Raw genomic sequence first — 27,492 nt, forward strand, 5'->3', positions numbered from 1 at the left:
ACCTACCACCCCCCACGACCAAAGCAACCGGGGCCAGACATCTGTCAGGTCGTGGGGACAAGGGCAGAGCGTGCGTGTGTATGACCGAGTGAGAGAGCTAACCCCAAGAAGTTTCCCGTCCTTAATAAGAATTGAATTTGTATTTTTACTCAACCTGAAGTCGAGTTTTGGAGGGGCCAGCTCAAAGATGATGACCATGACCCAAATGGAGACCACGGTGCGCTACGACAACGGCTACGAGGATGAGTACATGCTCCAGGAGGACGAGTGGGACCGGGACATGCTGCTCGACCCGGCCTGGGAGCAACAGCAGAGGAAAGTAAGTCCAAAAGTGGATCTGAAACGCACCCAAAACCCCAAACGAAGACAGTCGGCATAAACGACGTTTGAGCGTTTCTTCAAAATCATTGATATCCAGCTCGAGGTCCATGTACTAGTATGCTCTGTCCTCACAACTAAGACTATCCAGCCCACTAGTGGAACGTCTGTCTTAATTGTAACGTTCTTCCACGACTACAAGACATTTCTGCACACTAGTAGGACAACTACATCACGTTACTAGTTAAGGCTAAACTGTCCGTTAGTTGGTATTTAATGCCAGTAATAGTGCTAGTACCACGCACTTGTCAACTAGTGCAGTTTTGCCTCATATTTTCCCTATAGTGAGGTCCTCACCAGGAACACTAGTACATGGACTTGAAGCTAATAAGACAGCAGCGCACTAGTACAACAACTGTGTCATACCAGTAACATTTTTCCACTACTGCCTTTCACTAGCTGTATGAAGGTAGAACGACAATTCAGGGCACTAGTGAGTAGAATGACTGTCTTACTAGTAATGTTTTTCCACTACTGTATGCCAATTCGGAAGGCTGCTTGAGTAGGACAACTACGTTACTAGTGAAGCAAAACTGCACAAGTTGACATTTGCAAGCTGCCAGTACTGCTCGTAAAGCATTAAGCTAGTGTTAACTAGTAGACTTTTATGTCACTAGTAATACTAGTGCCACACACTTGTCAACTAGTGCAGTTTTGCCTAATTTGTATTTGCCCTGCTAGTGAGGACAAAGAGCTTACTAGTACATGGACCTTACATTAGTAAGACAACAGCGCTGCAGTAAATGATGGTAACTATATAAGTAAGTGTTACTAGTAACATTTTTTCACTACTTTATGATATTTCACCATAGTTGGACAACTTTGTCACACTACTAGGATAACTACATGTGACTAGCGAGGCTAAACTGCATGAGTTGACATCTGTGTGCTATGAGTACCACTAGTGAAGCGCTGGGTGTTAACTAGTTGTTCTAGTAGCACACAATTGCTAACTAGGGCACAGTTCTGGCTCACTAGTAGAATATAGTTGCATTACTATTGAGGGCAAAGAGCGTACTAGTACTAGGACCTCAATGACAATTCAGGCGAATAGTAGAACGTCTGTCTTACTAGCAAAGATTTTCCACTTCTGGAACAACTACTAACAAACTAGTAGCACAACTACATGTCACAAGTGAGACAAAACTGCACAGTTGTTGACATGCGCACGCCACTAGTACTGTTAGTGAAGCACTACATGTTAACTAGTATAATTTTATAATCTCACTAGTAATAGTAATAGTAGTAGTAGCTCTCAATTGTCTACTAGTGCAGAATGTACTAGTATGCTCTTTTTCCTCACTAGGAAGACACTTCAGTCCACTAGTAAAAAGACTGTTTCTTACTAGTAAAGGTTTCTCCAGTTTTGTCTTCCTCTACGTGCTGCACACTTAAGACAACTTTTGCATACAAGTTGGAAATTTTTTACCAGTGAGGCAAACTACTAGTGGGTATTTTGGTGTTAATAGTAGTTAGTTCCCACCCTGAGTAGAGAGACAAGTCACATATTTTACATGCTATAAATCTCATGGCACACCACCAAACAAAAATGCCACAAAATGTAGATATATACTGAAATAATAATAACTTCTTCTCACTTTACTCAGAAATTTACTTCGCGTGATTCTGGGCCTGTTTAGTTAAACACAAAGCTTTTATTCTGTTGTGTAAAATGCAACAAGTGGATACACAGGTTAGTTTCACCTTCTGCATCTAGCGGAAGAGCATGCAGTTGTTCTGTCTGTCAAGATATGTCGCTGGCATCGATTGGTGAAATAGCGATTTTACGTATGTGCCGACGATCTGTGCCAAAAATCAAAATGTCTTACAAATGAAATGTCGGCTCTTTGACCGACGGATGCGGCAGGTACCAGCTAGACTAACAATAGCCCTGCTTTCCAGCGGCTCTGCTCTCTCTCCGGTGATACGCTTGGAATGCAAGCTGTCAACAGATGCTCCCAACACATGGTGACGCTCTTGGGATTTAGAATGGACGCTGCGTCTAATTTTAACCACCGCCACGGGCCAGCATTGTAGTAGGGCTAAGCCGCTGTTCTTCGCGCGGAATTCTTTTGTTTATGGCGACGGCACACAGAAAATATTGCACGAGCCTGACTGAATATAGCCTCAGGCCCCCCACGCTCTCTAGTTGATTTTAGGGCTTTTTGATTTGGCTTCTTTGCACAGCTGGAGGCCCCCAGCTCTTTAACCTCCCTGTGGCCCCCCTGGTAGGATGAGGTAACCGTGTATTTGTAGCAACACAAGGTAACAACATGACTGTTGTCTTGACATGATTCCATTCCATTCCTCAAAAGACATTTGACATTTTTGCAATGTGTTTTTAATAAGAAAAAAAGCACTATACAGTTTTTTTTTTACTTTTGAAAAACATTCAGTAATAATGTAATATAATGGAATGTAAAGAATTCATCAGTTGTGCATCACGATTTCATGCTTCAATGTCCATTACAGTTGTGTTTTACATTTTGCTTCTTCTGGTGTGCGCACCTTGGCCACCAGGCAGTATAATACATCCATCCATCCATTTTCTGAGCTGCTTATCCTCACAAGGGTCACGGGAATGCTGGAGCCTATCCCAGCTATCTTCGGGCAGGAGGCGGGGTACACCCTGAACTGGTTGCCAGCCAATCGCAGGGCACACATAAACAAACAACCATTCGCACTAACATTCACACCTCGGGGCAATTTAGAGACTTCAATTAACCTACCATGCATGTTTTTTTCGGATATGGGAGGAAACCGGAGTGCCCGGAGAAAACCCACGCAGGCACGGGGAGAACATGCAAACTTCACACGGGCGGGGCTTGGATTTTAACCCCGGTCCTCAGAACTGTGAGGCAGACGCTCTAACCAGTCGTCCACCAATCCACCAGTATGATACAGACAGGGATAATACATGTAGATTTGATGATGAAACACAGAAGATCGTCACAACTAAGCTGCAATATTATTAGTTGGTTTTCACAGAGGATTAAGAATCTGTGGCTGTAAGTATGGTTGTATGTATGTATGTATAATTAATTTAAATGTTTATAATTACTGCACATTGATGCTTGTTTCATTATCCCGTCTATGGCATTTTGCATTGTGTGTCAGCATTAGACTAGCGGAATTTCATAAAACAAAGTTGTGTAGTTTGGTTAAATACGCAACATGTAATACTGTTTGTTTAGTTTTGCAAAAAAACTTGAACTTGGAATGGAAATAAACAACTTAAAAGTACTTTGCCACTTTTTTGAAGAAACGTTCACTATCTACCAAACTACTGCTAGTTACAATGTTTGCTGCCACAATTTAAGGCTCAAAAGTCCAACCCTTTTATCACAACTGAAGACAAAAAAATTGGCCAAGCGACGGCTTGTACATGCAGGTTAAAAAAAAAAAAAAAAATATATATATACTTTGGAAATGTTTTGTATTGATAGCATACACTTTGACGTTGACCAAAAAGTAAACCTCATGAAAATCAGTTGAGAAATAAGCAGACTATGACTTAAATTCGATGTCCATGCATTGACTTTGATGGGAATGTCGACCTCCGCAACATGGCCGCCACATAGCCACATCTGTTAGCCGGGCTGCTATAGCGCGCAGGTATATCTAGTCTTCATATCTATGGCTATAACCCTTTAATCAATGGACTGAACACAAACGGTGCAGCAATAAACATATAATACAACAGTTGTCATATATTCATTATTCTCTGTGAAGAAAGACTAATATTGATGTCAAATTCAAAGACGCTCCCAGTTGGTTTTGGTGTCATTGCCATACTGATGAGCTGAGAGGAGTTAGAACTCTCAATGAACAGTATCTTGAGAGCTCAGTTGAACAAGAGTCTCGGGATAAACTCTGTTCGCAACACAAGGTAAAATAATCGACTGACCGACGGCTTGTAACTCGGGAAAACTCGTTAGTAGGTGCAGTCATAAGTCAAGGTACCACTATACAGTAGACCCCCGCATACTCGTGGTTCAGAACGTGCGGATTAACCAATTCGTTAAAAAAAAAGAACATCCAAATGTTTTCCAACTGTTTTCAACAAGTTTTCAACCGCCATTGTGGTTTTGGTTGTAATATACTCGTGCACACCCTGACTGAACACTTAACACTTATGAGCATGTCCTTCATTTTCACAGACTACAGTTTTCAACTTTTAAGGTAAGAGTGTAGATTTTGTCGGCTTTACCAGCCTGACCTAAAGCTTTCGGTCAGCTGGAGTAGGAGACATTTCAGCTGTTTTGAGATACTTTAAGGCAAACACGAATGACAACAATTTGTTAGTTGTCTGCAAATTATTCTTGGCAAAATGGATGATGAACTCCACACTGGCGGCGACTGAGGCGGCCGCCCCACAAGCTGCAGGTGACGATATATATACACTCTAATTCTGCCTTCGTATGTGTGCATATTGGAATAGATGAGAAATTCCATTGGCTGTCCAGTGGAATACATTGTGATCATTTACCATGTGTTCCTAGCTCTAGTTGGAAATCTGCATTTATTTCAAATGAGAGTGAACCCTTTCATCTGAAACACACATCATCAGATTTACTATTCTTTTACCTTGAAGAGTTAAACAACAGTTTATTTTATCGTATTTTATAGGCATACAAACCATATATCCAGATTGTCTGCATAAATGTACCTTTAAAAGAGTGGAATGAAACTGTGCGATGTAAGATGAAAATAAAAATCAGAGTGAAGGAAACATTCATATTCATGTTGTCTTTCAATTTAGCCTTTGTCATCTATTTTCCATCCTTCTCAGGCTGTCAGCCTAGCACCCGAGCGGGGCCCCAGAAGCATCAGCCAGTAAGGCTTGGTCCCTGCTGTATGTGATTCATAAATATTTTTAGTCCAAGCCGTCATTGGCCAGTACCGCCATGTGGTAGGGAGTCTGAGTGCTTGGAAACGTGGACCGCGGGATTGTTTGCGACTCTATTCCGAGTCAAATTTGGTGCACCAGCAGGCTGCCGTTCTGTAACAAGGATGGCAGCAGCTCAAAGTCACACACCCTGGGGGAGATCTCGTAAAATGTGATGGGCTTTTTGCTCTGAATGTTAAAATGTATTTGTGCTTTACAGCCACAGGCGGTGCAAGGATGTGAAAATGAATTCTCAAATTGCTTCATTTATTGTTAAATTTACACAATACAAAAAATATTCTATTCATCCATTTATTGAAAATTATTGTCCTCGTTCATGTCGCGACTGTGGTGGAGTTTATTCCAGCTGGACTAAAGGCGGGTACACCCTGGACTGGTTGACAGTCAATAGCAGGGCACATAGACAATAACCATTCACACTCACATTCACACCTAGGACATTTTGGAGTGTTAAATGAACCTAGCATGCATGTTTTGGAGTGTGAGAGGAATCTTCATCATCTGTCTTAATCCATGGGTTACATCCTGACGTTTGAAAAAGGAGGCAGCTAAGCAGAAGAACGCATTAGCCTCCAAGGTCTTAGTTTCTCCCTCTCCTCTGTCTTCTATGGAGTGTTGTGTACATCCACCACTATTTCACATAGTGGTCCAACTAATCTGCTGGTAGGTTCTCCTCTCAAAAGGTGTTGTCTTCAGTGACTTCACTGAACCACTGAATATCTCCTCCTCCGTGGTGTACATTAGAGGCCGAAGGTGGCATTGTTCATATTTTGACCTATTCATTCAAACGCAAATTGTCCTATTTGATGTTACAGTCCTAATATGTTTGCCACTATTCTCTTATCTCTAACTCTGTAATGAGAGTGATGTGGAAGAATGATTTAGATAAGCGAGCCACCTTGCGCCTGTAACCAATCGCATTTTAAGTGTCAGCACAGTGACGGACAACAGGGAACAATTTCTCCGTCCACATGACATTTTCGCTTGCGCTGACACAACGACACATTCTGACGTTATTCCCGCCTGGTGGGTCCCTTATCATGAAGCACACCAGAGCGCTCTATATTTAACGCCTTATATCAGCCGGAATGCTGAGCTCTGTGGTCGGCTCCCGGCTCTTCATTCATTGTTGGCGAGTGAGCGACCCAACAAAAATAGGAGGAGAAGGACAATAATCCCATCTTAACTGGATTTACAGTATCTCACAAAGCACATTTGCTCTGATGCTATGTATGTACAGACTGAAAAAAATGACATTTGATTCTTCTGGGTCAGTACAGGTCACTGTTTCCCAAACTTAATTGAGCCAAGGCACCTATTTCACATTAGAAAAGCTCACGCCACACCACCAAACAAAAATGGCACAAAAAGTATGAATACTGAAATGATGACCTTGTCTCAATTTAGGCCAAGCAAGGCAAGTTTATTTTTAGAGCACAATTCATAACCAAGGCAATTCAAAGTGCTTTACGGCTACATAATATGGAAAATAAAATAAAACTGCATAAAACAACACCAACAAAAGCAAAGAGTGCAGAAAAATACTTTTTCTTATATGCACAGCAGCACAGCCAAACAGAATGGCTTTCAGTCGGGATTTGAACGTTAGAGTTGCAGTCTCTCACATCTTCTGTTCCAGATTTTAGCAGTTTAAAACTGAAATGCAGCATGTTTAGTCCTGACTCCTCACTCTGTGCACCAACACTCCGTGACGTTCTCAGAGCCTGAAAAGGTTCATATGTCAGAGATGTACTATTGTGCAAGACCACGAGGAGACTTGTACACAAGCAGAGCTGTTTTGAAGTCTGTTCTCTGAACAACAAGAAGCCAGTGCAGAAACCTGGGCATTGGGCCAATATAGTCGTATTCCCAGGTTCTTGTCAGGATTCGAACAGCAGCAATCAGGATTTTCTGTATTTGTCTTATACCTTGTTAGAGAGCCCAGTGAGAGCCCTGCTGGAGACAAACATAGCGATTAGTCTCGCCAAGTCAGGTTTAGACACTATTCCTTTTTATTTTGGGAGTGTTTTTCATATGGTAAAAAGCTGCCTATGTTATTGATTTAATGTGGCTGTTAAAATTCAGGTCTGTGTCCAATATTTGTCCGCGTTTACCTGGAGGGAATTATTCTAATCAATACAGTGATCTGCCGCCAGTGACACATCCCTCTTTAGGTAATCTGCATAGTTGTGGTAGGACACTTTATAGCTACGTATCAACTGGCCTAATGGAAGTATGTACAGACTGAACAATTGGAGTCTCAAGATTAACCCCTGTGGATCCCCACAGCTCATAGCCATTTGGTCTGAGACACGGTTACCAATTTCAACAAAGTACAGCTCCACTTTCAACTGCAATGGTACAGTACCTAAAGTCTGGAACTAGACACACTGCAGTCCATTGATTGGTCACCATAGAATGGAATGAAATGGGAAGAATAAAAAGGTGCAGTTTCTCAAACAATTCCAGAAACTGGGGGTCCAGTACCTTCTTAAAAGGAATGTTGTCGGTGCTCAAAAAGTAAGTGAGGATCTCTGGTCCCGACCTCTGTTTGTCTTTTGTCTGTAACCTCTCCATTATTGTTGTTTTTAGTCCATACCCGGTATAAGACCTGCTCTTTCTGGAACCATGCTCTGGTCTGCACATTGCCACTGCGGAATACAATGCTTAGTTATATTCCGTCTCAAAGTTTGATTGACTTGGAGTCTCTGTTCCGATAGACCTTCACTGCCTGGTGTAACTCCCACCTGAGGAAAGCTGGCACTCAAATTGAAAACATTGAAGAAGACTTGAGGAATGGACTGAAACTCATGCTGCTTCTGGAAGTGATCTCAGGTCAGATTAAATTGTTGTACTAGTTGGTTTCTGACTGTTCTGCTCTAATTTTTTTTTAACAGTTTTCTGTAATGACCACTCAATGTGGACAATATTTATTCATATGACCTTCCCACTATGGCATGTTGGCAGGTGAAAGGTTACCTAAGCCGGACAGAGGGAAGATGCGCTTTCACAAGATTGCTAATGTCAACAAAGCACTGGACTTCATCACAAGCAAAGGAGTAAAACTGGTCTCCATCGGAGCAGAAGGTACCAAAGGCCTTGGCTAAATATAAATTACAGAAAGCACTGTATCACCATCTTGTTCACTAATATGATTTGTGTTCGTTTTTCAGAGATTGTGGACGGGAATGTAAAGATGACGCTTGGAATGATCTGGACAATAATCCTCCGCTTTGCCATTCAGGACATTTCTGTTGAAGGTGGGATGATAAAACACATTTTAAAATACAGAGGTGCCTTGAGATACATTAATACGTTCTGTGACCATGCTCGTTGCTCAAAACACTGTCTCAAATCATCTTTCGCCATTGAAATTAATATAAATGCCATTAATCAGTTCCCGCCTCCCCCTCTACTATTATACTTTATGCAACCCCAATTCCAATGACGTTGGGACATTGTGTTAAACAAATAAAAACAGAATACAATGATTTGCAAATCATGTTCAACCTATATTTAACTGAATACACTACAAAGACAAGATATTTAATGAACCATCCGGACTGTTATGGACGCAAAGTTCAAAAGCCAACATCTGTGATGGTATGGGGCTGTGTTAGTGCCAATGGCATGGGTAACTTACACATATGTGAAGGCACCATTCATGCTGAAAGGTACATACAGGTTTTGGAGAAACATGCTGCCATCCAAGCAACGTCTTTTTCATGGATGCCCCTGCTTATTTCAGCAAGACAATGCCAAACCACATTCTGCATATGTTACAACAGCGTGGCTTCGTAATAAAAGAGTGCGGGTACTAGACTGGCCTGCATGCAGTCCAAACCTGTCTCCCATTGAAAATACGACAACGGAGACCCCGGACTATTGAACAGCTGAAGCTGTACATCAGGCAAGAATGGGAAAGAATTCAACCTACAAAGCTTCAACTATTAGTGTTCTCAGTTCCCAAACATTTATTGAATGTTGTTAAAAGAAAAGGTGATGTAACACAGTGGTAAACATGACCCTGTCCCAGTTTTTTTGGAACGTGTTGCAGCCATAAAATTCTAAGTTAATGATTATTTGCTTGGCACGGTGAGCGACTGGTTAGACCGTCTGCCTCACAGTTCGGAGGACCGGGGTTCAATCCCCGTCCCCGCCTGTGTGGAGTTTGCATGTTCTCCTCGTGCCTGCGTGGGTTTTCTCCGGGCACTCCGGTTTCCTCCCACATCACAAAAAAACATGCATGGTAGGTTAATTGACGTCTCTAAATTGCCCCTAGGTGTGAATGTGAGTGCGAATGGTTGTTTGTTTATGTGTTCCCTGCGATTGGCTGGCAACCAGTTCAGTCCAGTTCCTGCCCGATGATAGCTGTCTTAGTAAGCTGCAGTAATGTAATAGTAGTAATTTTTCGCAGGGGATAAAAAATATATGCCTGTGAGTGTTATGTTGCCTGACTACATGTACTACTCATTCTTATTTTACTCATGTGTTCGGTCGACCCGCAGGGATGCCATCCTGCAGCCTCCTGGGGCCGGGTGGGCTGGGGGTCTCCACACAATGTGGGAAGTCCCACACAGTCTACCCCAGCTGTTGTGGTTACTGTGGTGGCATCGTCCGTGGTTGCGAGCTGTGGCACCTCTCGGTGTGAAAGACAGGTTGTCCTTCCTAGCCTGGATCCTCAGTGCCTTGCCATGTTGCCATGTCTCTACACTTTTAGTCAGTAGTTTCTGTGTGTGTGTTTGGGTATGACTGTTCGTATGGCCGTATCTGCATTTACCATGGGGCTGGTAGGGGTGGGTTTGTGTATTCATCCTGCGATTTGATTTGTCTTTTTTTAATCTCTTTGACGCACTTAGGGTTGCATTTTTTTATGTATGAAAAGTGCTATACAAATAAAATGTTATTTGATTTGATGATGATGTGTTGCTGCACCGTTTGTGTTAAAATATCCGTTGTAACACTGCAACATACGTAGATCGTATTCCTTAGCCTGTCTATTGTCTATCCATCCATTTTCTTTACCGCTTATCCACACTATTGTCGCGGGAGTGCTGGAGCCTATCCCAGCTATCTTCGGGCGGGAGGCGGGGTACACCTTGAACCGGTTGCCAGCCAATCGCTGCCTGTCTATTGTGTTTCCTATTATGTTTTAGCATTAAAAGTGGATTTTAAGTCAAAGTTATTAAGTTGTTTATAATCGTCTTTGTTTTGTTTAGTTTGACAGTAAACCTAACCTGGGCGTGGTATTATACAGTTTGAAGCCTATTTTTTGAAGAATTGTTCTCTATCTGCCAAATTGACGCTTGTTGTAAAATAAGTTGCGTTAGTTCCCACCATACAGCGCTCGTACGCCAAATGTCTGCTGACAAAAAGCAAAAAATCGGCCAAACAGCGGCTTGTATCTCGACAAACTCGGAAGTCGTGTCACTGTTATCTCAAGGCACCACTATATAATGTCTGTTAATGTATACCAGAAAAGGTAAAGAAGCACCCATGACATCATCATAATGTGACCGAAGCCACTATTGTACCTCTAAAATCTGTGCAGAAACATCAGCCAAAGAGGGCCTCCTCTTGTGGTGTCAGAGAAAGACCGCCCCCTACAGGAATGTCAATGTCCAGAACTTCCATGTCAGGTAAGTCATCGAATACTTTTTCTACCACCCATCTCCCAAAGTAATGGAAGTGATATGTTTCAGAGCATATGTCGGAATTGTTTTCTTAATGAACACACAATCTAATCATTTGTCGTGTTTGATAGTTACCGTGTCAAATTTAGCAAATTTACTTTAAAAGCATATCCTGTAAAATTAAAACTTTAGGCAAGATTTTGGCATGATTTAGACTTCCCCAAAAGTCATGGTTTAAATAGCCTTGAAGGAGTGGCTTGATTTGCAAAGGTGCCTCTGTGAACTGACATGTTGGCTCTCTCTGCTCATCGGCCGATGAAGCTGGAAGGACGGCCTGGCCTTCTGCGCCCTGATTCACAGACACAGACCCGACCTGCTCGACTACTCTAAGCTCAGCAAGGTGTCGTGCGTGTGTTTCACCTGTAACCGGGATGTTGTGTCAGCCCCAAACACTAACATGACTGCCATCCACATGCAAAATAATATTTCACAGTGTAATCAGATAAAAACACACTAAACTGTGCACTAGGAATTGAGTTAAACTAATTCCATGGTTTGATTGACATTGTCAGAGAGTTCCAGCCATCCATTTCGTATAGCGCTTGTCCTCTTCAGGGTCACGGTTGAGCTGAAGCCTATCTCAGCTGACTGTGGGCGAGAGACGAGATACACCCTGCAATATCTGCCAATCGCAAGGCACATTTAGACAAGCAAACATTCACAGTAACATTTACACCTATGGACAATACAGAGTCTTTCATAAATCTAACATGCATGAATTTGGAATGTGGGATGAAGCCGGACTACCTGCCGAAAATAAGCCAAGGAGAACACGCAAACTCCATACAGGAAAGCCGGAGCTGAGATTCGAACCCAGAACCTCAGAACTGTAAGGCAGAGTTCATGCTAACCACTACCTCCACTACTGAGTTTAGTGTAGTTATAGTTTAATTGCACGAGCGGGGTAAAAGTATTAGAAGGACATCTCTGTAGGATGCGGTGTACTTCTAAAAAAAGTCGAAGAATTTTAACCATACGACATTTTCACTACTACAAATGCCGTCATAATGAATACCTCGTTGATAGCGTCAATCAAAATGTGCATTATTATTTTAGCCCTTGTACTGGATCTCATTAGTGGTGTATCTAATGTGGTGTTCTGTATAGTGCATCTCAATTAATTACAATATCATGCAAAACTCAATTGATTTCAGTAGCTCAATTCAAAAGGTCAAACTCACATATTTTATAGATTCATTCCAGACAGAGGGAAATATTTCATTATTTTATTTTGCATAATTTTAATATCTTTAGCTTACAGCTAATGAAAACCCAGAATTCACCATCTCAAGAAATTAGAATATTACATGAGAAACATTCAAAATGATTTTTAATATGTAAATTACGTAGGAATTGGCCTTCTGAAAAGTATTTTCACGTGTTTAATGATTCTGTATAATATATGTTTCACTTTTGAATTGAACTGCTGTACTAAAATAAATTAACTTCTCTGGGATATTTAGATCGATTGTGATGCATGTGTATATGCATTTGAATTCAAATTAGTTTTGGGAATATTGTGCGCCCGTATGTAAGGAACTTTTGGAACATCCATCCATCCATCCATCCATTTTCTGAGCCGCTTCTCCTCACTAGGGTCGCGGCCGGGCTGGAGCCTATCCCAGCTATCATCGGGCAGGAGGCGGGGTACACCCTGAGCTGGTTGCCAGCCAATAGCAGGGCACATACAAACAAACAACCATTCGCACTCACATTCACACTTACGGGCAATTTAGAGTCTCCAATTTTGGGATGTGGGAGGAAACCGGAGTGCCCGGAGAAAACCCACGCAGGCACGGGGAGAACATGCAAACTCCACACAGGGGGGGGCCGGGGATTGAATCCCGGTCCTCAGAAATGTGAGGCTGACGCTCTAACCAGTCGTCCACCGTGCCGCCCTCTTGGAACATGTTTATCATTATCTCGTAACATAAAATAGAGGATGGCTACATTATATTATCTTCTCTGTATCTCATTTGAATGTTGTGGCTTCATTGTTGTATGAACAGGGGAGCTGTGTAGATGTTCCTCCTACCTTCTGTCACATCCTTACAATGCAAAAGGAACTCTAACACGTTCCCTATTGTGGGAATATTCCTTATACAAGAGCACTTTGTGAGTGTTTTCTATTAGAATTTTTACATTGGAGATCACGATTGAGCATGTTAATTCCATGCGTGGCCACTGTAGCTGTTTAGCAGGATTGACTTGTCTGTTGTCAGTCTTGCAACCAGAAGCCCTCGCTTTTCAACACTGGCTCGAACGGTCACAGAAACACGAGCCTCGACCCCGTGGAGCTCGGCCTCGGCCCTGTTATTACAGTCACGTCACATACACCGTGAGAGGCTGCTAGTCCTCATGAGAGTTAAGAAGAACACACTAGCTTAGTGGAGTATCACCCCTAGGCACATTGGAACGTAGCTGCTACCTCACACTGTTTTTTTTCCCTCTTTCTCTCACGCACACATTCACACTCTCAGTCACCCATGGACTTTTTAGATTGCAGACAGTATCATTGTGCAGCTGTTGAGCTTGGCTGCAGGTGAGCGGCCCTTTTGGGCTTGCATTGTTGAAGCATAGAGCCGCTAGGGGTGTTCTCTAGTCTATCCAAGCTTCCATCCTGGCATCGTCTGATCCCTCCATCTCCTCTGCTGGATCGTGGAGCAGTTGGCCCTGTCATTCATGTAGTGAGCAACCACCTTTGTGGTGCAGAGACAATGGCAGCAGCACTTCGTGCATCCTCACCGACTGTCCAGTTAGACCGACTGTCCAGTTAGCAGGGATACTCTCAGCTGTTGGTCCAATACGCCACTCCCCACACTCTCTTCCGGTACTTGACAATGGTCAAAATTACAAGAAGATACTCAAAATGCAATGAACCCCTCATTACTGATGTTGTAGTGAATTTTAATCTACAATGGGGGGAAAAGTAAAACAGCGAGAAAGAAGTCTAGAAGTTACGAGAATTAAGTCGTAATATCACTGGGAAAATATGATGTAACGTTATACGAATTATTGTAAGTAGGAGTTTTCAAGAAAAAAAGCCTCAATATTACAAGAATAAAATCTTATTTGTTAAGAGAATGAAGTTATAATCAGAATAATTTTATTTTGCCAAGTATGTCAAAAAACATACAAGGAATTTGTCTCCGGTAGTTGGAGCCGCTCTAGTACGACAACAGACAGTCAATTGACAGAGAATGCTTTTGAGACATAAAGACATTGAGAAAAACAGTCACTGAGCAGTAAACGTTTGCTAGTAATCTGGTAATGCCGGTACAATTATTATTTTTATTTTTTGACAATTTTACTAATATAGCAATAGTCCGGTGCAATGACCATTGTGCAAAGGGCGCCGAGACTTCAAGGAATGTATGCAGTTTAAAGTGACGAGTAGTGCGATAATCTGGGACAATGTCGATTGTGCAAATGTTGCAGATACTCCTCAATCAGTGTGCAGTGGTGCAGATACTACACTGGCATGAGTGGCCAGTATTGGTCAACAACAGATATGCAAATAGTGCAGCGTGGCGAGACTACTACAGTGAGCGCACGAGTAATGTATAATTGGCCTGATAGAAATGTGACAACAAACTCAAGACAAAAAATTGGCAGCATGTTGCAATGCTTTTTAACTTTTATCAAGCTATTTGGAGAGATTTTTTTTTTCTCATGGATTCATTTTGTGTGCTGGTTCAAATCAAACCTTTCTGCAGATTGCTTGGCTTTTTGACAGCATTTAACACCCCACTATGATGGGGAAGATAAATTGCTTTATCTAAAACAGAATTAACGATACAAGGAGTCATAAAGTGGATCCTGCAGTTGTTGCGCCAAAACATTATTGATTTTCCCGTTGAGACACTAGCGACCTCATTGATCAAATGCTGCACATCACTCTAATAAAAGTTAGAAGTGAGCGTTTTAAGCTACAGATCTTCAGATAAATGAGAATTGCATGGAAGTGATGAGGAAGTATAACGTGTCTGCTGTAGCGTGAAGGTCAGGTTCAGTGACATTTTAAGTCTTGCATTGCTGTTCAGTCACGTGGAATTGTATTTCTTTATTTAGGATGATCCTCTGGGCAACCTGAACCTGGCTTTTGACATAGCAGAGAAACACCTGGACATTCCCAAAATGCTCGATGCTGAAGGTAATCATGTCGGAAAGCTGAAAAGACCTTTGTTTTTAGGATTTTGTGCTTAGAGACACTCATGGACAAATGTATTTTAGGAGTACCGTAGAAAACCCCTCAAAACTCAACTGGTAGCGAAGAAAATGAGCTCCGATACCCGTTTTACCGAGCAACACAAAGTTGGGTGGACATGAGCATTATAACAGGATCTAATGAGATCAGTCTCCAAGCACCCATGGCATAAATTGTTCATGAAATCAGCAATTTTGATTTAAAGCAGCAGCATTTTGGGTGAATTCCAGGCCTTTGATGAACTCCTACGAGCGAATATACAGTACTTAAATGAGCGCGAATCGGAAGCACCTATCCTAGAAAGATGGATGATGCTAAATTACTAGGCATTTTTTAACTACTTTTTACTACGCATGTAGACAGAAAAAATATAGGCTGCACATGGCATCAACGTTTGATCGTAATTTCGTTCGAATGGTGCAAGCGCCATTCATAGCTTGAATTGTAGTTACAGTTGCAATACAATGATTTTTTTTACATTTTTATTCTGTCATTTGTCCACTACAATAATGTCTCTTGTTTCCATTCTTGTCATTTTGACACCACTTCCTCCACAGATATCATCAATACCCCTAAGCCTGACGAAAGAGCCATCATGACATATGTGTCCTGCTTCTATCATGCTTTTGCTGGTGCGGAGCAGGTACTTCAAATCATCTTATCGTATAACATGATTTGCTTTTCCATCCTTATATGCCAGTGTAGAGAGTGGTAGGCGTATTTTTTATGTGCAATACATTTTAATTGAATCTTATTTAAATGAATTCAATTTTCCTACATTTAAGCACAGTGTTTGTCTTCAAACTGTGCATAATCTTACAGTGGCTTACAATAATATTAAATGTATCTTTAGGACTAAAGCCTGGCTTGTCTTTGAAGAACATTTTGGTTTACTAGGTAATGTATTTTAATGTCAGTCATTAGTATTGTTTGAGGTGTCAAAAGTTGGAGAACCAATGTGTTAATGAGTTCAGTTTTCATTCTCTTAGCACATTCCAATTGATAGTTACCCCAAAAAGGATATTTTGAGAAAATGCTGGATTTTTTTTGATAGAATCAGACTCTGCGTGGCCCACTGTTACTGACTCTAATAAGATTGTTTTTCTCTCTCTCTCTCTTTCAGGCTGAGACAGCAGCCAACAGAATCTGTAAAGTGCTAGGAGTAAACCAGGAGAATGAGAAACTGATGGAGGAGTATGAGAGGCTGGCCAGCCAGGTAATGATGATGAAAAATGTTGTGCAAGTAGATATTCATGTTCAGATTTTTAGATTGTGACACATACTAGAAATAATGACAAAACAGAAATATAATACATATAGCTAACAAAGTAATCGACATCAAGAGTGCTATTTAAATTCACATGACAAATGAAGTGGGACTCAAAGGATTTCAAAAGGGATTTTCTGCTTTCCTCAACAATCCCTTTTTGATAAATAATACATAAAAGAAGGTCTGTCAACACATATTATGGTACACTGAATGAACTGTGTATTAAAAAAAAACGTGTGTAGGCAGTTCATAAATAGATCCAGATAAGTCTAGTCATGCAGCAGTATTACCTGTAAATGTACAGTTATTGCAAAGTCGAAAGTAGACTATTATTGACCGTGATATATAATGCTATAATGATGAATTATAATACACATAATTTATAATCATCGTTTGAACTGTCAGTTTCCCCCACTATTAAATCTCACAAGAGATTTATTCAAAATTACTATAAAAACAACTTTACAATCCTATGCTGTCATAATCAATCTGTAAATGAGCTAATCAGAAGAAAAGGTGGTTCTTAGACAGGAGCTACAATAGTTGGTTTTTGACTATTTAATTGAATCATGCAAAGCTATATCACAGTATTCCCACTCACATCATGTCGCATTATGTCATAATTACCTTGATGTCGGCCCATCCAGCTGCTGGAATGGATCCGCCGCACCACTCCCTGGCTGGAGAACCGGACCCCGGAGAAGACTATGGCAGAGATGCAGAGGAAGCTGGAGGACTTCCGGGACTACAGGCGCCAGCACAAGCCTCCCAAGGTGCAGGAGAAGTGCCAGTTGGAAATCAACTTCAACACCCTGCAGACCAAGTTGCGCATCAGCAACCGGCCCGCCTTCATGCCCTCCGAGGGGAAGATGGTCTCTGTAAGTTACTCTAAATCCTTCCTTCACTGAACTTGGCATCATTAGTTGCCAGGGTCGGAGAGAGTCACAGAAGCGTGTTGATTGTGCCTCCAGGATATTGCCACAGCATGGCAGGGCTTGGAGCATGCAGAGAAGGGCTACGAGGAGTGGCTCCTTACAGAGATTCGCAGGTTGGAGAGACTGGACCACCTGGCCGAAAAGTTTCGCCAAAAAGCCAACAATCATGAAAACTGGGCAAGCGGTGAGCAGTTGTACATCCATCCATCCATCCATCCATTTTCTGAGCTGGTTATTCTCACAAGGGTCGCGGGCGTGCTGGAGCCTATCCCAGCTATCTTCGGGCAGGAGGCGGGGTACACCCTGAACTGGTTGCCAGCCAATCGCAATTTGTACATACAGTCGATACAAAACGTTTACACAACCTTGTTCAAATGCCAGGTTTTTGTGATATAAAAAAATGAGACCGATAAATCATTTCAAGATGTTTTCTGGCATTAGTGTGACTTATAACCTGTACAACTCAATTGAAATTAAAATGTATCTTTTCGAGTGGGGAAGTAAAAATAATCAATGGTTGTGTTCAGAATTAACTGCACACAATTGCCACCATGTAAAGTGCTGTTGATTAACCCCAAGTAAAGTTCAGCTGTTCTTGTGTCTGACTCCCATTTAACATGAGTTTGAATGAGATTTGTTCATTCTGAACACAGACACATCCCCAGTTAGGGTGTGTACAGTCCCAGTTTATTTTTTCTTCCCCTCTCTTTTTTTAAAATTACATTGCATAGGTTATAGGTCACATTAATGGTAGACAAAGTTTAAAAATTATTTATCTTGGTGAACATTTTTTATATCACAAAAATCTTACATTTGAACAGGGATGTAGACTTTTTATATATTCTGCACATCTCTACCTTCTGTCTTGACACTTTCTTTCTTTTGCAATACTCTGCCATTTGTTTTAGGTTTGAGCTGAGATGGGATCAGTCCATAGTGTTCATTATCACCATGAGAAAGTCTATGTTTGAACAACTAATCTCTTTCTTCTCCAATGTGTCCTATCAGGCAAAGAAATGTTACTCTCCCTAAAGGATTACGAAACAGCCACCCTGACACAAATAAAAGCAATGCTTCGAAAACACGAGGCCTTTGAGAGCGACTTGGCAGCCCACCAGGACAGAGTGGAGCAGATTGCCGCCATTGCGCAAGAGCTAAAGTACGCTGCCCCACTTGACTTTTGTAGTCATTGTCCGAGACAGTGTATCAGGAATGTGACGTCACTCCACAATTTATGGCAGGCAAATGGCTGAGGCCAAGCCCACATGTACACGGATATTTTTAAAAACATAAATCATCCGACCACTGGGGTTTGAAAAAAAAAAATATCACAAATCAAACACATTCGTTGGCCTTCACGTAAATTTTCACCAGTCAGAAGTTTGAAAAAGCAACACTTGATGACTGTTCCTCAACATTGAGAGATATTTGTTAAATGATGGAAATTTCTGCCATCCATCCAATTGTTATAGCACTTGTCCTCATTATTATCGCAGTGGGGGCCTAGCATAACTCATTTTGAGCTAGACTGGGTGCCGCCAATCGTAGGGCACATTTAGACAAACAACCATTCATATTCACACTTACGGACAATCTGGAGTCTTCTATGAACTTAACATGCTTGTTTTTGAAACTTGGTAGGAAGACTAAGTATCCAGAGAAAATCCATGTACAGTAAGTTTGGGAGGGACATACAAATTTCACATACAAACCCCAAACCTTCGAACTTTGAGTCGGATGTGCTATCCACTCCTGCACTGTTCTGCCCTGCACATTTATGCATATATTTAAATACATATTTTAAAATCCACACTCATCTTTTCTAAAAACTGGACACAGCGTGACTTAATATATTCAATCCAATTGCCTCTGCATCTTATTGTGCAAAATGAAATCAGAGCACATAAGACAACAATGTCATTAGTTTTTTTCTATTGCGGAATACATTCAAAATAAATACATGAGGTAATGCCACACATTTGAAATGAAACACACAAACACTGAAGACAGAGTCATGGAAAGGTCTTCACTCTGGCCAGAGTTTTGCAAAAGCTACATTTGTGTGGAAAAAAAACGTTTTATTTATTTTTATTTGTATCTATTTATTTTTAATAGTACTATATATATATCTGTGTTCTTGTGGCCTAAATGCGCTGGCATAGTTCCTTTTTTGTTTTGTTTCATTGTTTCGATATTAATTAATGGTGAGATGTCCTGGATGAAGTATGACCCACTACAATAAATGTTCCCATCTTTTTTGGGGGGGAAAACAACATCATGTATTCCAACATAAAGGTCGATGTTTTCTTTTCCAGTGAGCTGGACTACCATGACGTGGCAGCTGTAAACCAGCGTTGCCAGAGCATCTGCGACTTATGGGACCGACTTGGAACCCTGACCCAGAAAAGGAGGGAGGCATTGGAGGTGAGGAGTATTACAATACAGGGGCAAGAAGAGCATGGATTCTGCCTGCTATCACAAATGAATGTCTTTGCTTCTGTGGAAAGTCGCCACTAGAGTGCGCTAATGATCCAATCAGTAAATGCTTATTGGTTTCAACAAAAATATCAGGAGGTGTTTCATATGGTATTGGATTGAGACATGGCTGTCATCATGTGGCCTATGACTGGCTACAATCCCAGTGGCCACTTCTTCTGATCCATGCTGACCATTCCTGACTTGCAACTGCATGATGGCCCAGGAAAAGGTCTGAGGATTAAGTGTGAATGACAGCAACAGGGGGCTCGTTGTCTGTCCACGTCCCACTCAACACAATCCTCCAGTGACCGAGCCAAAGTTGGGGTTAACAAGGCCATGTTAATGTTATTCTCTCTGGGCTTAATCTTCATAACAGGTGCGTGCGTGTGTGTGTGTGTGTGTGTGTAGGGTGGGGGTGGGGGCTAGTATTTGTAAAGGGATTTGTATGGGAGAGGTCATCTTGGGCATTTTGAGTCTTTTTTTTTTCCGTATTTATGTCATGTCCTAATTCTTCCAGCGTACAGATAAGCTGCTGGAAACCATCGATCAATTGTTCCTGGAGTTTGCCAAGCGGTCTGCTCCTTTCAACAACTGGATGGAGGGAGCCATGGAAGACCTGCAAGACATGTTTATGGTGCACACTATAGAGGAGGTCCAGGTAGGCTCACAGCACCGCGGACAATGCTGGAGAATACGTCACACTGAGACCTCCTTATACTGTAGTTTGAGTTTATCTGAAAATCAGCAGGGTGGTAAAGGTCGCATGAATTACTTGAAATCAAAGTATTGTGACTGAATAATTCACTTCTTGTGTGCAGAAAACTCCATACATCCATTTGTCTTATCTAGCCCTTGTTCTTATTAGCGTTGCAGCTGGAGCCGTGGAGTGGTCGACCGTCAATTGCACTTGACAAACTAGACACACACTCACATTCACACCAATGGACAATTTAGAGCAGGTGTGGAAAAAGTATGGCTTCCTTCGTTCTTTAATCTGACCCACTGAACATTACATAATCAAGAGTCCTGTAATATTTGTTGCATTCATGTATTTTCCTTCTAAATTTGGCTCATAATAAACAATATATTGCCAAAAGTATTCACTCACATGCCTTGACTCACATATGATTTTAAGTGATATCCTATTGTAAATCCATATGCTTTTATATGATGTGGTCTACCCTATACAGCTGTAACAGCTTCAGCTCTTGTGGTAAGGCTTTCAAAAAGGTTTAGGAGTGAGTTCACGGGAATTTTTGCCCATTCTTCCAGGAGCATATTTGTGAGGTCACACACTGATGTTGGACGAAAAAGCCTGGCTCACTGTCCACTTGAAATCAACCCAAAGGTGTTCTATCAGGTTGAGGGAAAGACTATGTGCAGGCCAGTCAAGTTCAGCCATACCATGTCTTTATGGACCTTGCTTTGTGCACTGGTGCACAGACATGTTAGAACGGAAAGGGGTAATGCCCAAACTGTTTGGCTGCCCAAAATCTCTTGGTATGCTGAAGCATTCAAAGTTCCTTTCACACGAGCTCAGGGGCTAATATTTTGGACAGTTCCCACTTTGTGGGAAGTTTGGCCCCTACCTGTTCCAACATGAGTTTGTCAGTGCACAGATCAAGTTTCATAAAGACACGGATGAGAGAGTTTGATGTGGATGAACTTCATTGGCCTGCACATTCCTGACCTCAACCCAATAGAACACTTTTGGAGGAATTAGAGCAGAGACTGAGAGACATGCGTCCAACATAAATGGGCTTCTGGAAAAATGGTCATAAATTCCTATAAACACACTCCTAAACCTTTTGGAAAAGAGTTTAAGCTGTTATAGCTGCAGGGGGTGGACCAATGAATTAAGAATGGGATGTCACTTAAGATCATATGTGAGTCAAGGCAGGTGAGCGAATGCTTTTGGCAATACCGTATAGTGTATATATATATATTTTTTAATAATTCTAAACTAATTTATTGTAAATAAGCAAATAAAAAATATGTGAAAAAGAGACAATTTTACACTTATATATATTTATTCTATTTACTAATTGTTGTAATTTGTTATTACAATTGAGTCCTGTAATTTGTTTTTCATTAACTTAGTTTTTTACCCTAATTTTTAAATTTATTTTTTATATTTTTATTTTTTCATTTTACAATATTTACTAAAGTTTATTAAAATGAAGTTTTAGTGAAATTCTTATTCATTTTATCAAAATAATTATTGAATTTATTTATTGTAAATAATAAAATAAAAACTATTACTAAACAATGAATGGATTTTATTAAATAATTGTTTAATACATTATAATTAAATTTATTATAAATAAATATTTAAAAATAATAATTCATGATTATGTTATTATCAACATTAACAATTACACAGTATTATTATTATTATTCCAGCATGCCCGCGACTCTCGTGAGGATAAGCGGTAAAGAAAATGGATGGATGGATTTTTATTTTTATTTTTTTTATTAAAAAATTTTTTTTTTTACCTCACCCACAACTGACTGAGCCCATGTGTTTTAAAAATCAAATGTGACCCTTAAGAACAAAAGTTTGCTCACCCCAGATTAAGAGTCTTCAATTAACCTAGTGCACGTTTTGTGTACCATTGTTTTTTTTGTTTTTGTTTTTTTGTTGATGAGGTAAATAATGAATGGAAACTGAATTACAGTAATCTGTTTCAGGATCAAACTGGCATCATCATAAAACCTCTTTTCTGTACAGGCAGAGTTTACATAACACTTTGGTGGCCATGAAAGTAGGTTGATATAAAAGTGATGTAGTACCACACTTAACATTCTCCAAGTCCAATTTACTATCATTTGATTTTAATTTAAACTGATTGATGATTTGCCAAATCAAATTTGTATACTGAAGAAAAAATAAATCACACCTGACAAAACATCGACATTTTAACAGCATTTCAGCAGTTCTGTCTTCCTCTCTGCCTGCCTCCAGAGTCTAATTGCGGCTCACGAGCAGTTCAAAGCAACTCTCCCAGAGGCGGATGCTGAGCGACAGGCCATCCTGGGAATCCACAATGAGGTGCAGAAAATCTCCCAGAGCTACGGGATCAAGGCCAACATTATCAACCCCTACAGCACCATCACGACCGACGAGCTCCTTGCCAAATGGGACAAGGTAGTTACCGCTTTGAAAACCATTCAATTGTCACATTTCTCAATATGCAGTCAGCTGTGTGTTATTTTAGGTTAAGAAGTTGGTTCCTCAGAGGGACAGCGCCATGCAGGAAGAGTTGGCACACCAGCATTCCCATGAAAGGTTGAGGCGGCAGTTTGCCGCACAGGCTAATCTAATTGGACCCTGGATCCAGGCCAGGATGGAGGTTAGACAGGACTCTTTCATATGGGAATGGCTATGTAATGGAGGATAATAATATTTAAGTACATTGTACGTAATGGAGGCATCCTCATAACAGACAGACATTATTGATCTTTAATATGGGGAAGATGTGGTCAGAACAAAGGCTATGACAAAGATTGTGTGGTATTTAGAAGCCATGGTAACTTTAGATCAGCATCTTTATAAAGCAACCAATTGAATTGACCTCTTTGAACAGGAGATTGGACGCTGCTCCCTGGAGATAGGAGGCACCCTGGAGGACCAGATGACCCAACTGAAGCAGTGCGAGCACGTCATCGTCGCATACAAGCCCAACATCGACAAGCTGGAGGGAGACCACCAGCTCATCCAGGAGTCGCTAGTGTTTGACAACAAACACACTAACTACACCATGGAGGTAAAATAGGAGTTTTTTGTACAAAATACATTTAGTTATTTGCTTTTGTTCCTTTCAAACAGGTTGTACTTATTTTGTAACCTGAACCGAAAGACAGACATGCTAACCAATAGTACACCGTGCTGCCAAAGGCAACTATTTCAAGGGAAAACTATGGACCTACTCACGCTGTCTTCCATGTTGTCATCGCCTTTGCATGTGTAGCACATCCGTGTCGGCTGGGAGCTGCTCCTCACGACCGTCGCCCGTACCATCAACGAGATCGAAACCCATATCCTGACCCGTGACGCTAAAGGCATCAGCCAGCAGCAGATGAATGAATTCAGGTCTTCTTTCAACCACTTCGATCGGGTAAAGATCACAGTTGATTGGTCCATTTTACGTTGTCTGCATTAATACGTGTGTTTAATGAATCTTAAAATATTCCAAGTGTGATACTTCAGTGTCATCTGTAATCTACTCTGACTATTAGGCTGGGTTTACACTGCATGGTTCAAGTGACTCATGCCTGATTGTGTGTGTGTGTGTGTGTGTGTGAGTGTGTGTGTGTGTCACTATCTGGCTATGTGTCATGCAGTGTGAATATAAAAAATTTAAAAAAAAAATAAAAATTGGTACCAGATATCTTCAGATGGGAATCAGGCCTCTTCTAAATGTGAATACAAATCCGATGCACATCGGATATGTGCATGAATTGGTTATAGCCCGTCAGTGCTCTACGTCATTGAAATACACTCATTGGTGATGTAAACACACACCGCCTCTGCCAGTAGGGGAGAGACTGAAGTCAGCCCAACTACATTTTTCATATTTCTATTATTGTTTATTTTACCGTGTTCTAACTGCATGGTCTTGTGGAGTTATTTACATACAACTACGGCATCTGCGCATGTGGTTTGACTGTCAAAACAATTGGATATAAGCATTAAATTAGAATTGGGCACTTGGGCCCGCACTATAAATCGAGCCTTACTTTCATGTTTCTAACTTATGTATGATGACCACTCTTACCACAGAAGAAAAATGGTGCCATGGAAACAGATGACTTCCGAGCCTGCCTCATCTCTATGGGCTATGATTTGGTGAGGTGCCTTCGATGCACATCTCCATTGTTTGTACATAATATTCAAAACACCCGTTTGTCTGTCCGTATCCCATTTAGGGCGAGGTGGAGTTTGCCCGGATAATGATCCTTGTTGACCCCAACGGCACTGGAATCGTCTCCTTCCAGTCTTTCATCGACTTTATGACCAGAGAAACTGCTGATACTGACACTGCTGAGCAGGTTGTGGCATCCTTCCGGATTCTGGCGGCTGACAAGGTTTGTGTGTGAGGAATAGGAATTACTTGAATACAGCAACACAGATAAACACACACACACACAAGTTATTAGTGCTTCAGTACAAGTGGTACATTGAGTTAGTTTGCACATAATGCTGTGAGGTCCTAGCTGTTGTGAGTAATATAGTCAGGTTTTTATGCGATGTGTGTGGTACGAATTCTTTGAAGAGAGGACGATTTCTCAATTGGACATAGATGCTCAAGAAATTAGGCAGACGTGTGATCATTTCATGTGTCTCTCAGTGAGACGAGCACAGCATGTGTGTGTGTGTGTCTGTTTTTAATGAAACTCTCTTACAATGAGAGTAAGACATTTTTGATTTATTTCTTAACTTTATACAATATGACAATAAAACAAAAACATTGTTTATAATGCTGTTGTGTCATTGTTCACATTCTGTTCGCACTTTGTATTAGAATTATTTCATAAAAAGGAGGAAATTCTTATTACTTACAGAAGCTTTAACTGTTTAATTTTGTACCCACAATGTGCATTGTGCTTTCTGTCCGAGGTCGCCTGCAGTTTCTATTGGTGTGTTGACAGTGAACTTTTCACGAGAAAATACTCACTAGCCAGAATTTGTGATTGTGCACATTTGAAAACAATGTTCATGATACAGTATTGTTTGTTTTGCTTATTTTTTAAGGCTCATACTCAGCTGTTTACTCTGCGGGGCTATGCATACAGAGTTGTAATTTGTATCATCTCCTTGTCTTTGAATTGACAGCCTTACATCCTGGTGGAGGAACTGAGGAGAGAACTGCCTCCCGAGCAAGCCGAATATTGCATCATGAGGATGCCACCCTACAAAATCCTAGGAGCGCCACCGGGGGCGCTGGACTACACCGCTTTCTCCACCGCCCTCTACGGCGAGAGCGACCTCTAACCCCTCACATGGCAGCCTCCGCCCGCTACCATTTTCTTGATGTAGGAATTTAGGGAATCTGTAATGAAAGGAGGTTCAATTGTGTTGAATGTTTGGATTCATTCGTTGCCTGCTAAAAGATGCCTGCTAGATTCACTGAAATATCCATATTCAAAATGCCATGCATTGTTTTAATAAGTCCTTGCAGTTACCCTTTGGGAATACCATGTCCACTTAAAGCCTGATACCATCTACAAGCCCATTTTGAGATGCTTTAAAGGAGACAAATTATGCCACATTTAAAAAAATTATTTAATAACATGTCTGTGACATGCTTTCATCAAAATACCCCAAGGATCAAGAATTATTGCACTCGTATTTTTTCGTCTTGCGGAAATTAGCCCATTTTTAGGGGCTAATTGTCTCATGCAAGTAAGCGACTGTTTACCCTGCCCCTTATACTGCTGGGCCAATGGCCAGTCTGGTTTTGTTACAGTGATGACTGGGGCTCGGCGCTTGACCGATGCTACTAGAGTGGTTTCAGATTTTCGGGGGTAGAGGCCAGAGTGTACAATGTACAGTAGAAAGTATTTTCACTTGTGGATGCAGCATTTCATACACTACTTTGCGAATGTGGCTAATGTGAGGTAACTCAATGCGCCGCTGCTTACCTTTTGGCTTTAACATCATAGCGCGGGTGTCTCATCCTTGGGAGGTATGGGTGTTTCTGCATGATAGTGTTTCAGACAGTTTGGTTTGAAAGTGGCTCTGGATCTTCGCCCGTCCCCCGAGTTGATCATGTCATGGGCAGTGAAACTTGTATGTGGCTGGTTATTATGTAAATGCACAAATGCAGAGCGGCTCGCTGACAGATACATTTTCAGAAATAGGCAAATTAGAAAGGATTAACTTGGTTGTTTACTTTACCAGTTGTGATGGGTAGGCAGATACCCCAGAGACCCAACTATTTGTATACAAGCCATTAAAAAACTCCATTTTCCATAATATGTTCCCTTTAAGGAAGTTTAGAAAGCAATTGAAGATGTACTCAATGAATGAATTCCCAAATTACCCCCACAAACTATATTACTCAAATGGACAAAGAAAACATTACTCCAAAAGTAAAATATTTCAAATAAGTTATGCTTTAAAGGCATACACATACACACGAGACACAAAAGTTTATTTAGATAAATAATTTAAACTTTCTTCTGTGTTTTTATGCTTTTAATGTATTTGCTGATTAAATATCTTTACCATTGTATTATTACACACATTTCCTTTGCTCATGCATGTGTCAATGTGTATTTCTGTTTAGATTTACACACATTCATCCTGATTTGGCCAACAACAGAGCCCAATTGGTCTCATGTTACTTTTCATTGTATCTAAGGAACAAAATGAATTAAATGGTATTCAAACAATCTCTGTACCGTGGTGTGTTGTTCTGTTGAGACATCTGTCCATTTTCTTTACTGTAGCACTTTGTCTTCATTTGGGTCGCAGGTGATCCGGAGCCCATCCTAGCTGACTTTGGGCGAGAGGCTGGGTACACAGCAGACTGGTGGCCTAATAATCGCAAGGCGCATTGTTAGCGCCGTATCAACCAACCTTGAGGCTTCCGCTAGAAAGCAAAAAAAAAAAAAAA

The 27,492-nt window shown here is 41.0% G+C and overlaps 1 protein-coding gene across 2 annotated transcripts; it reads left to right on the plus strand.

The window, feature by feature from the left end:
* Positions 1–16: 16 nt before the first annotated feature.
* actn2b (actinin, alpha 2b) lies at positions 17–27,268 on the plus strand. 2 transcript variants are annotated; one of them, XM_061789093.1, is made up of 21 exons: positions 17–319; positions 8,008–8,122; positions 8,255–8,374; positions 8,461–8,547; positions 10,839–10,926; positions 11,242–11,320; positions 15,052–15,133; positions 15,745–15,830; positions 16,311–16,403; positions 17,105–17,335; positions 17,429–17,576; positions 18,401–18,551; positions 19,708–19,816; positions 20,388–20,528; positions 22,836–23,018; positions 23,089–23,223; positions 23,458–23,637; positions 23,842–23,988; positions 24,654–24,719; positions 24,800–24,958; positions 25,707–27,268. In XM_061789093.1, exons 1-21 carry the CDS (start codon positions 188–190, stop codon positions 25,863–25,865), a joined length of 2,691 nt encoding a protein of 896 aa, XP_061645077.1. In that variant the 5' UTR covers positions 17–187; the 3' UTR covers positions 25,866–27,268. The 2 variants fall into 2 exon arrangements, with proteins under 2 accessions (XP_061645077.1, XP_061645078.1); XM_061789094.1 differs by lacking the exons at positions 17–319; positions 8,008–8,122; positions 8,255–8,374; positions 8,461–8,547; positions 11,242–11,320 and having other exon boundaries at positions 10,854–10,926.
* Positions 27,269–27,492: the final 224 nt, after the last annotated feature.

The sequence above is a fragment of the Phyllopteryx taeniolatus genome, chromosome 11 (genome assembly GCF_024500385.1).
Source record: "Phyllopteryx taeniolatus isolate TA_2022b chromosome 11, UOR_Ptae_1.2, whole genome shotgun sequence".
Classification (NCBI taxonomy): domain Eukaryota; kingdom Metazoa; phylum Chordata; class Actinopteri; order Syngnathiformes; family Syngnathidae; genus Phyllopteryx; species Phyllopteryx taeniolatus.

Excerpts from the sequence above, each read along its gene's own strand:
- actn2b (XM_061789093.1), top strand. The coding sequence starts at position 188 with ATGATGACCATGACCCAAATGGAGACCACGGTGCGCTACGACAACGGC. Across the intron at positions 8,375-8,460 it reads GGTCTCCATCGGAGCAGAAG|AGATTGTGGACGGGAATGTA; the intron begins GTACCAAAGGCC and ends TTCGTTTTTCAG. Across the intron at positions 15,134-15,744 it reads CAAAATGCTCGATGCTGAAG|ATATCATCAATACCCCTAAG; the intron begins GTAATCATGTCG and ends CTTCCTCCACAG.